Source organism: Corvus kubaryi, unplaced genomic scaffold, assembly GCF_017639235.1.
Source record: "Corvus kubaryi isolate FWS band 111438036 unplaced genomic scaffold, C.kubaryi_AGA036_p1.0 37300, whole genome shotgun sequence".
Lineage (NCBI taxonomy): Eukaryota > Metazoa > Chordata > Aves > Passeriformes > Corvidae > Corvus > Corvus kubaryi.
The window spans coordinates 6,733,020-6,748,275 of NW_024581093.1; the positions used below are offsets into that span (position 1 = coordinate 6,733,020).

The window sequence follows — 15,256 nt, forward strand, 5'->3', positions numbered from 1 at the left end:
TCCGAGTCAACACAACGTCATAAGCGAACAGCAAAACAAAACGCTTGACAAATAAAACTAGAGTCAACAGTTCTCTGCACCTGCAGTTAATCAGGACCTTGTATAAGTGGAGACAGTTCTGACCAGCCTGTCTGAATTTTACAAGAGGATCACATTAACATTGATTTGTTTAGATCACCATGAACACAGCTGAAGAACTGCAGTCTCATGAACAATTCCTGTTGCAGATTATGACAACTGCAGCATTGCAGTGATTTTACTTGAAAGTAGTTAGTTTTTCTGATTTTGTGACGTACACAGATAGGCCACAGAGACAGATATAAGCCAAAAATTCAATTGGTAAGGAAAGAGCTGACTGCAAGCTCCTTCCAGATCTTATTTCAACTCAGCTGAGAACAGACTAACAAAAGTTGACTCAGCTCAAATCAAGTCTGGACTGTCACAGAAGGTCTACAAGCCAAGCAGGTTTGGGTTTGTTGTCTTTTGTTTAATTCCATCAAAACCTTTTTGTAGAGCAATTACTTCAACACTTAGAAGAATGCATGCTCTGCTGAGTTTGTTTTGCAGTTCACTTGGTGCAAAGTATTTTACCCTGCAATAACAGAACAGTCTAGAAAAGAAAGCCACAATTAGCAAACTACTGAGCATGATGAAGGCTGGTGAGCTTCCTATTAAGATTCAAAAGATCTAGACAGCAAACTTGCTACCAGATTAAGCTAGTCATTATTTTTTAAACAAAAGACAGCACATTTGCCTGATTGATTTTGCATAGCAGGGCTGTAAGAGCTATTTGGTATTAACCCACACTGTGACATACAAGCACTTAATTACATCAGCATAACCACTTGCATTCTCTAAAAGAGACTCAAAACTCCTGAGAATCACCTAAGGAAACTAAAAGAAGTTTTTCACAAAAGAGCACACAGTTCTACCACTAACTGGAAAGGAGTAAAACACTTCAGGTATGTAGAGAAACCATGAAAACTTATTACATTAACTACCTTTTGCCACCTCAGCACTTCTCAGCAATGCACTGTTTCAGGCAAAGATGCACAAAAAATAACAAATGCAGCAAATAGTCATTCCTGTCCTGCATGATGATGGTCATTTTTCCCTATGGTGTTACTTGGCAAAAGGGACATTCCATGTGTACCATTAGTCTTTAGCCTACTGTTACTAAAGGCATCAGGTGTTCAGTTTAAGGCAAAATTGTAGACATTACAAACAAGAAACGCACTCTAATGCAAACACGGGAAATCTAAGCTCACAAAGCTGTAAGATCTAAAAGACACATTTATCTAAAGGAATAAAATTAAATAAACTTATGCACAAAAACTCTAAAGGCAGCACAGAGAAAAAAGACACCTCTAACTCCTGAAGGAGATTTCTCAGCTCAGAGCTGCAGACATTCAGATACTAGCGTTCCAGGACAGTTTCTATGAATGTCACCCCTGCTCAAAAGTGGAACAGGATGGGTTTTCATCTCCTGTCTTGAAAAAAGGTTGCAATTATGCCACAAACTGGTACCCAGGGAAAGTAGGATCTCTGCTCTTCACCTAATGCACTGTGATGGATACTGATAAGCTGAACATCCAGAAAATCAAGGTATCCTACGATAACAGAAAATTATCAGCTAACAGAATTGAAAAATTTTAGTGCCATAGCAACCAACTTCACATACTTTAAAACTGAATTAGTCAGAAGATCAAAAAGAAAAAACTATTTTAAAGCAAGATTTCAAATAAAAAGGCGACTACCTAGACCTTTTATTCATCCAATTCTTTGGGGTATATAATTAGGAAGAATAACTGCAAAGCTTTTTCCAAAGCAAGTGTGCATTTTCCAAAGACCAAATAAGCAGAATCCACTGGAAAAGTGGTGCATGCATGAAAGCTACACTACAAGGAACACCTAGTCATCTCTGTACTAGAAAACAAATACAGCACTTTATTTGCCAAGAAGAATCCTTCCTCAAAACATTCTGTTCCAACCATGACAACCCAAAGCAGCACCAGAGAGATCGCCTTTCCTCCAGTATAAGGGAGAAGAGAGTGCATGCAAAACACAACCTAGCTGTACCTGTCTCTACTGTAACAACTGATCGAGTCTTTGCTTTTCAATATATTCAGCTATTTGGCTCAGTAAATCGCCTCCCCACACACAGCTTTCTCACTGCACCCTGAGCCAAGCCCAGGCTGCACAGCCTGCATCAAACTTTATTTCTCCCCTTGTATTTCCATTCCTTTTCTCCTTGGTATGCAGAGCCACAGCAGGCCAACAGTGCCAGCCTGCTGGAGGAAGCAGACCTGTAAGATAATCTCTTTTATTGAGCCAAACATCCCAGGCCAAACTGATAGACAACAAGCTACCACAAGTACCAGCCTGCCAAGAACAGCACAGAATTAAGACCCATCCCCAAAAAAACCACAAAAGTAACTCTCTCTGATAACAAAAAGTGCAGCTAAGGATATGGACAACTGAGAAGCTATGCTCAATGTTCTGTTCACAAGACAGTAAGTCCAGGACCTGGCATGAGAGAGACCATCTTCCTCTCTATTCAGCTCACACATGTCTTCAGCCAGAAGAAAAGAGCACTTTTAAATATTGCTACATCCTGAGATGAAGCCAAAGGCTGATGCCAAAGTAACCAGCCTAAAAAAAACCCCCAAACTTGTAAAGTATATTTAGTATTTTACTTTAAGATTTAACTACAAAAGCCAGGAGGAAACTGAGCTTACACTATCCAAACACAAGGGAAAACGAGAACTTCAGAATAAAAATGCAGCTAATCTCAGTGAAGAAGCCAAGCCTCAGGAGAAAAACCTTCAGTGTTCCAGCCTTGCCTTCCTGTTGCTCATGTGGTTTTCAAAACTTAATCATCTCAATCCTTAATCCTAGGTCGAGCCACTCTCTTCTTCTTGGATAGTCCATCTTCCATTTCATGAATTTGAGAAGCAGGAGGGACTATCCTGACCACTCAAAGTAATCTGCATCTACCACAAACTGTCATAAATTCTTCATTAAACTCCATTTAAGACAGAATGGTATCTGAAAATTTCTAATTCAGATGTCACAGGCTTCAACTCAGAGTCCAGTTACAGAGCAATAATTAACTCAATCTCTCAGAATTGCAACACATTTTTCCTTTAAGTTAGCTCAACTCCAACTATATTGGTAAGAATTCCCCTTTTATTTTTCTCAGGAATGCAACAGTTCTTAAACTCCTGTGTCCTTTTCAGACTTTGAATGATCGCCAGGTCAATATCCCTTAGAAAGAAGGGAAAATGTAAGCAAAGCCCTTGGCAAGGCTTAAGGTACATCTTTCAGGTTTCTGATCATTGCCTTTAAAAAATCCCAACCCTTTGAGCGTTGATATGTGAACCAGATGATAATGCTGTAGGCACTGTAAGAGCACCACTGGAATACTAACTGCCTGCTCCTTTGCAATAGTAACGATTAGAGAACCAGAACAGCCTCCATCCCACAACCACGGATTTATCAACCCGAGAAACAGGCAGTTTCTTAAAACAGCTCTCCCTGAAGGCCAGGGAGAATGCCTGGAGATTTTGTGGAAAAAAACCCGTAACTGCTGAAAGAGATGGTCGACCCTCTCAAGAGTGTCTTCACCATCTGCATTTCCTAAGAACTAGCCTACCCTCACGCTATGTTTAATCCACAGCTCTCAATTACTTACAGCTCTGGACAGGTAACCAGTCATCTGCTGCCACAAATGACACATCTCAAAAAGGGTAGTTTAAACGCCAGCCTCCACTTGTGCACGGGAAAGCTGAGAGAGACATAATAACAGGAGTACGTGCGCAAATATGACATAATGTCTTATGTCGAGTCAAAATAAAACCTTTGACCTTTAACTCAATAAATTAGGGAGATAAAAAGAGGAAAAATAAAATAAAATAAGCTACTGTGACAGATCACACTCATCTACCTCAGTGTGAGCAAAAAGCTTCAGGGAAGCCTTTACATTTCCAATCCGTTTGCCAAAAAGGTAGAAACACTATGAAACCAGGACAGGGCCTGAGCACACACAACTTTTCCTACACTTACCAAAAGAGATGAAGACTCCAATGCATTACTGTCTGGTTTATATTCTTCATCTATAATTTTAAAACAAGTCATTTCACTGACACTATTTTATCAGATCACTTAAGGAGCTCAAATACACCGAGTGCAAGGAATAAAACATTTAAATGGAAGAAATGTGACAGTTCCCAGCCCATCAAATGGTACATGCTCCCTAGTCCATTAAGTCACATCAAATGAATTTCCTGGCCTTTTACACCGACTACAATCCTGAAATAACAGGAAAAATACTATTCTTGAAATACACAGCTGTCACGATAACTTGTTTTCTTCTCAATCCAATCCTCAACACTGAGAGAGCCCTATTCTTTCCAGAAGGCAGTGCATTCAGGCTCAATTACACTGTCTTTGCTATAAAGGTGCTACCAAAGAAACAGAACCATTCAGGATGAAGAAAGTAGCAGGAGGCCAAAACTTTGATCTGTAATCCCAGGTTAACCACAATCATTTGATCTTAGAAAAAATACTTAGCCTATAATGCATTAGCATTACACAGAACAATATAATGCTTTAAATATTGCACAGTCTTTGCAAGCAAAGCTCAACAATTATGGTATCAAATTCACTCACCAATTAACCAGATGTAATATAGGTTTTAACTGTAAAATTATGCTCCACTAGTAAACCAGATAAGAGAACCACACTGGTTAAGATTATTTTCATCCCTTTTAATGTTTCCCACCTCAAATTCAACAACTCACTCATGCTTCAAATGCAAATCATCATTAATCAAGCAAAAATCGTTACCTAGAAAATATATTAATATTTCATGGGTTTATTTATACTTTAACCACCATGCAAATCACTTTAGCAGGAAGCCCACAAAAAAAGGGTTTAAAGGCTACAGCCTATGTTCAGTGAAATGCAAGCTCTGAAGTCTTTCCAGAAAACAGGCTCGCAACCTGAATCCTTTCAGGAAAAAAGCACTTTGGAACATGGTCTTTACAAATATAAATACACTCGACCCCATTCTACTGTTTTTATATCATGACATAGTATTCGGTGAATAATAATTAAAATCTTGATGACAAAATTTAAGTCACTCAAAACTGCAATATATCCAGCGCACGAATACTTCTAACTAGAAGGAAGTTAATTCATCTGCAAAACACACCAAAAAAATGTGGTTTATTCTATTTTCTGATTATGGTCAAAAATGTTTAAGATGAGTAGCTCTAACCATGACCATTTCCTTCTCCAATCAAGGAGCATCCTTCCCATCCTTCTACTACAAAAGGAAAGAGGACTCTGCACTACATTAATTAAACATTTCTTTGACTCAGTGGAAAAATAAGTGGTAAAAAGTATTTGATATCGGTCTGGGGATCTGACTACTTTTTCTTCAAGAATTCTAAAAGTACACCGTGCTTAAATAACTCTTTTGATAATACTTTAAATTGACAGTCTACAAATGATCGCTCAAAACCAAAATTTAACATTTACTATTTGGGGGTTCGGTTTGGGTGGGTTTTTTCATTTGTGTAGGGTTTTGGGTATGGAGTTTGGGGGATTTTTTAATATTTTCTTTGTGTCACACCATTCTTTACTGAATACTTGTGTTAAACTACTTCTTTCAACATTTGCCTTACGAGTTGGGCTCCTGTACCAGTCAACCACCAACTCAACACTCCTGTTCCTTTAGATTCAGAACTACCCAATGAAAGCAAGGGATGATGTACTTTGAAGACATGCACACCTAGAAAACAGCAGATACTGAAACCATGCGATTGCATTCACACTGACTAATGAAACAAGCACACCTTCTCTTTTCTCTATATTTTACGGACTCAAAAGGAACGTTTCAAGTAGTTGTTTCTCCTGGTTATTCATATTTAGAAGTGTCCTAGCTTACCTACATCACATTAAGAAAGATCAATGGACAATCCTAATAGTAACACTCCCAGTTTCAAAATGAACTTTTCTCCACTTTAGAGAAACTTCATATGAGAAAAGTAAGATTACCTTAAACACCTATAGAAAAAAGGCTGCTTCTGGAGCCTAACTGCATCTAAAAATCTTACCTGCTACTTGCAGCAGTGTCCACACACTGTCCTCACTGACAGTATCACACACAAAACAACTCCCCCAAATATCCATTTACTATAGCCTGACTGGTTTTAAGTGGGCTGTATGACTCAGACTAGATCCTCACCCATTTTAAAATGTAATTGACACTTTTCTGGTATCATCCAAACAAGCAGTCAGATGCTCTAAAGTCAAAAGTAAAAGTTATATCAACAACGGCCAATACGTCACTTATTTCCTCCGCTGTCACCTCCAACGCAAAGGAAATGTCTGAGACAACATCTGACCCCATTCCCTATCAGCTGAAATGCTACCCAGTGTTTACAACTCATGACTTTTATTCAAAATCTAAATATCAAGTGTTAAACAGTAGGGCTACACAGAAGTTAGCTATTTTAATTAGTTTCTCAGCGCAGCACTCTGTGAAGTCATTTTTACGTCAGGATGCAGCCCATCACATCAGTGTTACTGGGGGCAAACCATTGAGGGTTAAGACCAGCTGACAGTGCTCTTTCCAGGGTAACAGACAAATAAGGGCAAGGCTGCAGAGTGGCACCTTCAGAGAGAAAACTCAATCCAAAAGAGCCCTGAGATGTCCTGTCGATGCCTGGAATGTCACCCAGGAAAAGATTCACCTTCAGCACTGGGCGTCAGGCAGCACTACAGCTAGACAAGACCAACAGCCAGCAAACTAATGACATCAAGGCAGGCTTAGGAATAGGAAAAGGAAAACCACAAGCAGACATAACATTCATAGAGTGGAGTTCTCAGGAGATATGCAGAGCCAACATAAAGGTTTGTACTCGCTTAAAATAAAGCATGATAGCATTCCTTCATCTTCGATTTGATATTTTCCCTCTCCCTGCACAGCCCTGGGTCCCAGCCCTGCACTCACCCTCTTCTGTGCTTTAACTCAGAAAAATGACAAAACTATTCCAGCAGAAAACCGATAAATTAGACCACAAAAGGGTTTACCTTGCTAAAATGGCAGAAAACCAACAAGCACTGGAACTATGAAAAAAGTAGGGAGGGGCTATGCTACTGGAAAGAAAGGAACAACAAGAGCTTGCTTTTTTGGCAGGCTGGCAGCTTGTGAGCCACTGCTTGTGAGGTCAGCTTCCGAAATTCTCTCGGATAGGATGCCTCCCTGCAAGGGGGCCAAAAGATCCCAGACAGGTGAAAGAAACAGCAAGGGGCAAGTTATTCATAAAGCACATTATCAGGGCGTTTCATAACTGTGACAGATGTTGCAGTAGGACTCATTTAAAACACCTACCACAAGGGTCTTACTAACTACCCCCCAAAATTAAAACGTGAAGTTAGATAAAAATCTAAATTAGCTTTGCATTTTAAGCCAGAAGTAATCACTGACACTTACTGGTTCAAGACTCCCCTCGGTCAAAGTAACCATTGTCACTGCCATCTGCTGTCCCCATAATAAGGGATGAGAAACGAGCCCAGGTTTTTCCTAATTGCATTCCCAACTGGGCAAAACACCATTAAAACTGACCCAGCCTAGCATTCCTGCACTTCACAGCAGAGAAGCCAAGGATTACACAGACCTCAAGACCAGAACAGCTCACCAAAGGCACGTCCCCCAAAGGCTGCTTCAAACTGAGCCCAGGAATGAATGAAAGGATGGAGCTGGAAGACTCGAAGGTGGCAACTCAGTTTTTTCTCGAGCTGGACTTAAAGCCGCGCACGACAAATGTTTGGGAACAACACAGGCTGCCCCGTTAACCTCCCAATAAAGTCACCCAGGTCTAATGATTGTATATCGAGGTTCACACACACACAGCCAAGGACTGGAAACCAGCCGCCTCTACAGCCGAGTTCTAGGCGAAGGTGGGAACCTGAACGTGAAAAAAACCTCCTCAGGTCACTGCTGCTACGAGCACGGCGCCTTCACTCAGCACTACGCGGGCTGGGCTCTCCCAGACCTCTGGAAACGAATAACCCCGCAAGGCACCAAAGCCAGAACACAAAGCCATCCCTCCGAGAGCTCTGCCAGCCCGGAGGGCGCTGCGCGGGCGGTAGCGCGGAGCCCCGAGCTGCAGATGAAGAGGAGCTGCTCTCCGGAGCCCTCACATCCACCCCGCAGCTAGCTCGCTCCTCTCACGGAGCTCCGCAGCGCAAACTCCGATTTTTAAAACACAAACCATGAGGGAAACGCGGGGCGGCGGCACGGCGGGGCGCGGGCGGCGCGGACCCCGCTCTTTGTTCGCAGCCGCGGGCAGGCCCGGCCCGGCCCCGGGCCCGACCCTCACCTCGCGGACGTCCTGCAGGCACTCGAGCACGGCGAGGTTGTTGGCCCAGCTGTGCTTGGAGCAGAGCCGCACCACGTCCTCCCGGCACACCGCCTCCTCCGACAGCTTCCACCCGCTGCCCGACCCGCCGCCGCGGGCACTCCGCGGGATGGCCGCGCCCGGCCCCACCGGCTGCCCCGGTCCGGGCGGGGCACCGCCGGCACCCGCAAGGCCGACAGCAGGGCTGGGCGCCGCCGGCCGCGCCGCTAGCGCCAGCAGCAGGAGCAGCGCCGGGCCCGGGCAGCGGCTCCGGACACGTCCGCACGGCGCCATCTTGGATCCGCCACCTCCGGCGTCTGCCCGCCCGCCCCGCGGCACGCACGGCGTATGCAAATCAGCGCTTCCGTGACGTCACCCCAGCGGGACACGCCCCTCTCTCGGTGAGGGGGCGTGGCCTAGCCTGGCCCCTCCTTCAGCACGCGCCCTGGCCCCGCCCCGACCGTTGTCGCCTCAGGCGGGCGAGGCGTCGCTTCGGGAGGACGAGGAGCCACCTCCGGGGCCACCGCGGCTTGACGGCCCCGCCGACCCCCGCCGTCCCTCAGGGCTCCCGCACCCCCTTAGCGGCCCCGCAGCCCTTCGGCGGTTCCGCAGCCTTTCAGGGGACCCCGCCACCCTTCAGTGGTCCCGCACTCCCTCAGCCGCCCCGCAGGCCCTCAGCGGTTACCGCAGCCTCTGAACGGCCCCCGGAGCCCCTCAGCGGCCTCCGCGGCCCCACAGCCACGCAGGGCAACACTGGGGAGCCAGCGCCGGTGCCGGGGACGCGAGGAGCCGAGCCTGGGCGTGCTCAGCCCGCTGGGAAGGCGGCAGCCAGTCCCTCGCCTCTCTCAGCAGCTGTAGTCAGTTTTTGCCCGAAATCTCTCATTTCCCACTCACACCTCAGCTGCCCCAGCGACTGAGGAGGTAGGAGACGTAATGGGGAAACTGAGCTTTGCGGCTAACGAGCGGGATGACGAAAAACATCTACTGAAGAAGGAAGAAAAGATACAGAGATACAAAGAAAAATTGCAGAAGAACGAAGAGAAAATGCAGGCGATCAAAGAAAAAATTAAGAACACTGAAGAAGAAATGCAGGATATCAAAGAAAAAATACAGAAGAATGAAATAAAAATACAGGAGTACAAAGAAAAAATAGAGAAGATCAAGGAAAATATACGGAAGAACGAAATGAAAATAGAGATGAAGAAACAAAGACTAGACGAGATTGAAGGAAAAAAACAGAAGAATGAAATACAAAAAGAGAATGTAACAAAAATATGGACGAACAAAGACAAAATACAGGAGATCAAAGAAAAAATACGTAAGAACAAAGAAAAAATACAGCAAAACAAATTAAAAATACCAAAGAATGAAGAAAAAATAGAGAAGAATGAAGTAAAAAAAGAGAATGAAATAAAAATACGTAACCACGAAGAAAAAGTACAGGACATCAACAAAAAAATACAGAGCATCAAAGAAAAAATACAGGAGATCCGAGAAGAAATGCAGAAGAACAAACAAAAGCCACAGGAAACCAAAGAAAAAATACTAAAGAATGAAGGAAAAATACAGAAGAACAAAGGGAAACTACAGTGAAAACAGGAACTTGACTGGCTGCTAAAAACACCCAAAATCTTTAATAAAATGCTGACATTCAAATTTCTTGCTGTCATTTCTCCATGCTAAGTGCCAAATTATCAGCTGGCTTGATCTTCTGCCTATATATGGATGCTCTCCTGGCCCCTCCTGGGCAGGATGCTGGGCCGGCTGCAGGGGATGGGGTAAATCCAAGAGCCTGCACTAGGGGGGTGCAGCCCTGGGGTAGCTGCAGGGAGCAGAGAGCTGAACAAGGGCAGAAAAATCACATTTTGGGGGTGCCATGAGACGGCTCATTTTCGGGTTTGATGCATTGGCTGCACCTCCTGTGCTGTCAGTGCCAGACACTCTGTTTTGGGGGCTGGGATTTGGCATGTCACGCTCCATAGTGGCTCCAGGCTTTGTCCATGGGAATGGAGAGAAATAGGCTGTAGGCGTGATCTGGTCTCCAAAGTAGGATCTACAATGGCTGATCTCATTGTCGATGGGATCTACAAGTTCCTCCTAAGGCAATAAGGGGGGTTGGATGCTGAATTTGGTGATGGATCATCTAAAAGCAGTGTTTGCAACCACACAGCCCGCCTCGGAGCAGCATTTTGGGGATGCTGCAGCCCACTCTGCCCCAGCAGCCAGACCCAAACTTTCACAGTAAAAAAGTACCTGTCCAGGTGTTGGGGCAGTGGCAGCAGTGGGACACAAGAGCTCAGCAACTACGGCTCTTCAGATGTCCCACCAGGATCTCACCAGGCCAGCTCACAACACCCTCCAAGGATGGGTTTGCCCCCAAATCTCAGATTTGCTTCTAACAGCAGATGGAAATGGGGGACAGGGAGAATCTCACCTCAATTCCTCTGCCTCGTTGACTCCAGGAGCAGTTTTCCCAGTACAAGCTGGCATCAGGCCAAAGTCAGAAGCTTTTGCCTGCATGCCAGGGTGCTCCATGGGTGTGCCCTGGCTCCCCGAGCCAGAGCGAAGCAGAGCGGTAGGGCTGCTCCCTTCCTGCCCCAGGCTGCCTTGTCCTGCTCGGGAGAAACCTTTCTCTTGAGAACGCCACTGACTGTCTTACCCAGTCCAGGAGCTAGCAGTGGACCTTGAGCCCAGTGCAGCCACCAACCCAAAGCCACCTCATCCAGGTGAAGGCAGGAGAGGGAGAGGCAAAGTCTCCCTTGCCTCTTGTATTTCAATGTCACACTGGGACACAGTGCTTGGGAAAATGGCTTTGTGCTGGCATCCAGGGGCTGCGCAGCTGGGAACACTTGAAAACAAAAGCCAGCAAAATCCAGCCCGTGCTTGGCAGCCTATTTGGTCTAGTGAGAATTATTTGAAGAGTTAGCCCAGTGCAAGAGCTGCCTCTGCTCCTCCATCTGTCGTAGGATGAGGACAGAAGGGAGCAGTGGAGATAGGTTACAGCTCACTTCTTCCCACACCTTTGGGAGATCTCCAGAGACTCATTTTTTGCTCAAGGAACACCTTCTCCCAGCCTTGGATTTTACCATCCTCTGTTGTCCACTGTTCAACAGGCATTTCATAAAAGACCGCTATGCTCACCATGCCCACACAGTGAGTTAAACAAGGAGAAGGCTTTTCTTTGGGCACAGTGACATCTCTGCCCATGCGATAACCCCAGTGCCTCCCTCCAACTACAGCCCCTCTCCTTTGGCAGGAATTCCCTTATTGCCTCATTTTAAGCATTTTATCAACAAGGCTAAATGTCACCCGCTGGATGCTGCATTATGTGCTTCCAGATCCCTGCTTTTGTAGTAGGTAGCACTTTTCAGTCTCATCACCTCAAGTAACAAACCCCATTTATATGGCCCCCAGCTCTGCAGAGCAAGGCCGGGGTGAGCTGAGTTGCTGGGACACCTCTCACTCCTTCCCAGCAGTGTCCTTGCTCTCCAGCTCACCAGGGAGAACAAAAGTTCTTCCTTGGTCCATGCAGAGGAGCTGCTCCAATTTTTAATTGGATACAGACTGCTTGCTCCCATGTGGCAGCTCCGAATCCCAGCTTAGCCTCCACGCAGTGCCCTGAGGCCCTCTCCCTTGCATGCAGCCTGGCTCAGCTGCCTCCCTCTAAAGCTTTGCGTCCCCCAAAACTTCAGCACTGCCTTTCCCAGTGAATGATCCTCTCCACCAACAAATCCTGCTGCAGATAATCGAGTTGAGCTGCCATTCAGTGCTATTTCTTGCTGGCTAAGGCAACAACACTAGCCTGGTATTTCGTGGTTTATTTGCATGACACTCACAGGTTCTGCCCCACTCTGTTTCAGGTTTTCTTGTAGGTCAGAGTCCTGCAGTGCTGCTGCTCATCCACATTTGGGAAAAAACAGAAGACCAAGAAATACTCAACTTCCAAGGCAGCTGTGGACAAAGAGAAGACAATTATTTCAGCTACAACCCTGTGAGTGTTGAGCACAAGGGGAGCTTTGTGCCTCTCAGGCACAAAGTTTCAGCCTGATGTGACCTTTGTTTGTCCCCCAAAGAGTGATGCTGTTGACACATCTTTGCCTCACAAACCCTTGGAAGCCCCAGGCCATAACTGCAGAGACTATTGCCCCCCATACTGATGCAGATCTGTGTTGCAGTTAGCAACTTTCCTTTACAAAAAAAGATATGGGCAATTTTCCAGCCCTTCCTCCAACCTGCCGCAATTCTTTCCCAATCCCACTTAGTGCTTTCCCAAGCACTCACTGCTGCTGCCAGCTTGACGCCATTGGAAGCGCAGGGGGCTTGCTCCCCCTTCTGCGACCTCTGCCGCTAGCGGAAGCACCAAATTGGACTTGATGCAAGACCAAAGCCCCTGGACCCTCAAATTAATTATGCTTCACAGGGTGGGATAATCACTGAAATTAGTTTGAGACATTTCTTTTCTCTTGACCAGCGCATGCTGGAGAGAGCCTGTTACCTGTAAAGTTTGTCCCAAGGATTAGATAAGCTTTCTAGGGCATAGATCCCCAAATTCCTCTTTCTTTTGCACTTAGAGGTACTATTTTCACAGAATCACAGAATATGCTGAGTTGGAAGGGACCCACAAGGTTCAAGTCCAAGTCTTAGGCCTGCACAGCACCATCCCCAAGAGTCCCACTATGTGCCTGAGACCATTGTCCAAATGCTTCTTGAACTCTGTCACTCTTGGCGATGTGACCACTTCCCTTGGGGAGCCTGTTCCATTGCCCAATCACCCTCTGGGTGAAGAACATTTTTCTGATATCCAACTTATACCTCCCCTGAAACAAGTTCAGGCCATTTGCTTGGGTCCTGTCACTGGTCACCACAGAGAAGAGATCAGTGACTGCCTCTTCTCTTCCCCTCATGAGGAAGTTGCAACTGCAATGAGGTTTCCCCCCAGTCTACTCCAGGCTGAACAGACCAAGTGACCTCAGCCACTCCTCATATGGCTTCCCCTCAAGGCCCTTCACCCTCTTCATTACCCTCCTTTGGACACTCTCTAACAGCTTAATATCTTTTTTATATTGCAGTGAGCAAAACTGCACACGGGACTCAAAGTGAGACTGCAGCAGTGCAGAGCAGAGCAGAACAATCCCATCCCTCAACTGGATGGTGACGCTGTGGCTGATGCACCCCAGGACAGTTTCCCCTGGGCCCGCAGAACCCACTGCTCTGGCTGCCATCTGAGCACAGCCCACCTCTTTCTGCAAAGAGAAGTAACGTGAGCAGGAGGCATTTTTGCCTCCTCAGCAGTATGTCTAAATATCTTTAACTATGATAAAAGCAAATAAACAATGATAAATATCATTATCTTAGGTGAGGGAGGCTGTTGATATCAACATGCCTGACTTTGCAGGCTCACAGGGGACAAGAGCAGCTCGGGCCAAGGGCAGTCCTGCTGCTGAGGCACTGTGACCCCCTCTGCTCAATTTTCCAGGTGACTCTGCAAGGCTGAGAGATGCAGTTGGACTCAAAGAGCATTCTGAGCACTCAGTTGATTCCCATTGCAGATGGAAAAAGCCTTCATGGAAGGCTTTAAAAACTTGCTAATAGAAACTTAAAAGTGGCACCTCAGCAAGGGAAACTATGCTGGTCTCTTCCAATCTCTCTCAACAGTGAAATCTGTTCTTTCACATTTACTTGTTCTGGCATTCAGTGAAAATCAAATCCCACAGAAAACAAGATTTTGCTTGCTCCTTCCTTTGTTTCCCTTTCCTTCTTCCTCCCTGAACTGCTTTTTCCCCATATTCTCTCTCCTTCAGAAACCAGCAGAAAGGTGGGTCTGTTAAGGAATTTACTGCCTTGGTAGAAAATCTGCAAATCTACAGAAGCAGAAAATCTTGTTATGACTCCTCACAAACGGAAAAGGAGAACTAAATGAAATCCCACTGGGATGCTCTGGCTACCTCAGTGTAACAAGGTTCAGCTTAAGCTGCTTGTTTCACTTGCTACATTGTCTGGTTTTAATCCAATTTGATTTGGAACAAAAAGTAGTTGCTTTTCTGCCCTCCAAGAAGCAGCGGGTATAGCCAGAGCCTAGCAAAGCACTGGCCCATCCTGCCTCGTGTGCACACACACCAAGTTGTACTCATTTATTAGCTCACACTTTGTAGATGACCTTTTCTCATCTGCAACATTTTTGATTATTTGTCAAAATCTCACCAGAGTCCCTTCAACAGCTAAAGCACCAGGGTAGGTGCTATGGCAGCAAAACTCCTGTGATGTGGAGGCTTGGAGCTGGCTGCTTCCTCATCCTAGGGATTACCACGGTCCAACACCAGATCATCCCTGTTAGAGGGAGATGAGGAGGGCAGCCCTTCTCGGAAAGGATGGCTCTCCAACTCCAGCTTCCCCTTCCCCACCAGCCACCCCCCAAAACCACACCTCCGCAGGGAGCAGTAGGGGCTGGATTGTTGCCAGCCAAGCAGCCACCACAGCCAGCTCTGGCCAGCACTGCACTGTCCCCCAGGCCTGCTTTTACAGGAATTAAAATCAAAAAAGGTACTGCCCCTGCAATAGCCTGGAGAAAAAAATTTAAAAATGCCCATACACAGATAAGAGCAGGGCCCTATCTGCAGGAGCCGCAGCACTGCCTGGCTTTACCTATCGCCTCACACCAGATTTACTACAGGAATTGCCAAGGGGCCACCCTGCTCCACAATAACAAAATCTTCCCAGAGACAGAGGCAGAAATAGCCACAGAGTGGCTTCATGCCTGAAACACCAGCAAAACAGCTCAGCCTCTGATGACAACAGCCCTGGACAGTGCAACACTGATTTGTTTCATCCTTCCATCCCAAATCTGC

General features: G+C 45.9%; 1 protein-coding gene across 1 annotated transcript in view; it reads right to left on the minus strand.

Moving 5' to 3' along the window:
* GLG1 (golgi glycoprotein 1) overlaps positions 1 to 8,720 on the minus strand; it is a 79,184-nt gene extending 70,464 nt beyond the window's left edge. Inside the window, exon 1 of the mRNA XM_042027375.1 lies at positions 8,394 to 8,720. Within this exon, the coding sequence (XP_041883309.1) occupies positions 8,394 to 8,705 (312 nt within the window). The 5' untranslated portion in view covers positions 8,706 to 8,720. The remainder of the gene's footprint in view (positions 1 to 8,393) is intronic.
* Between the last annotated feature and the right edge of the window lie 6,536 nt (positions 8,721 to 15,256).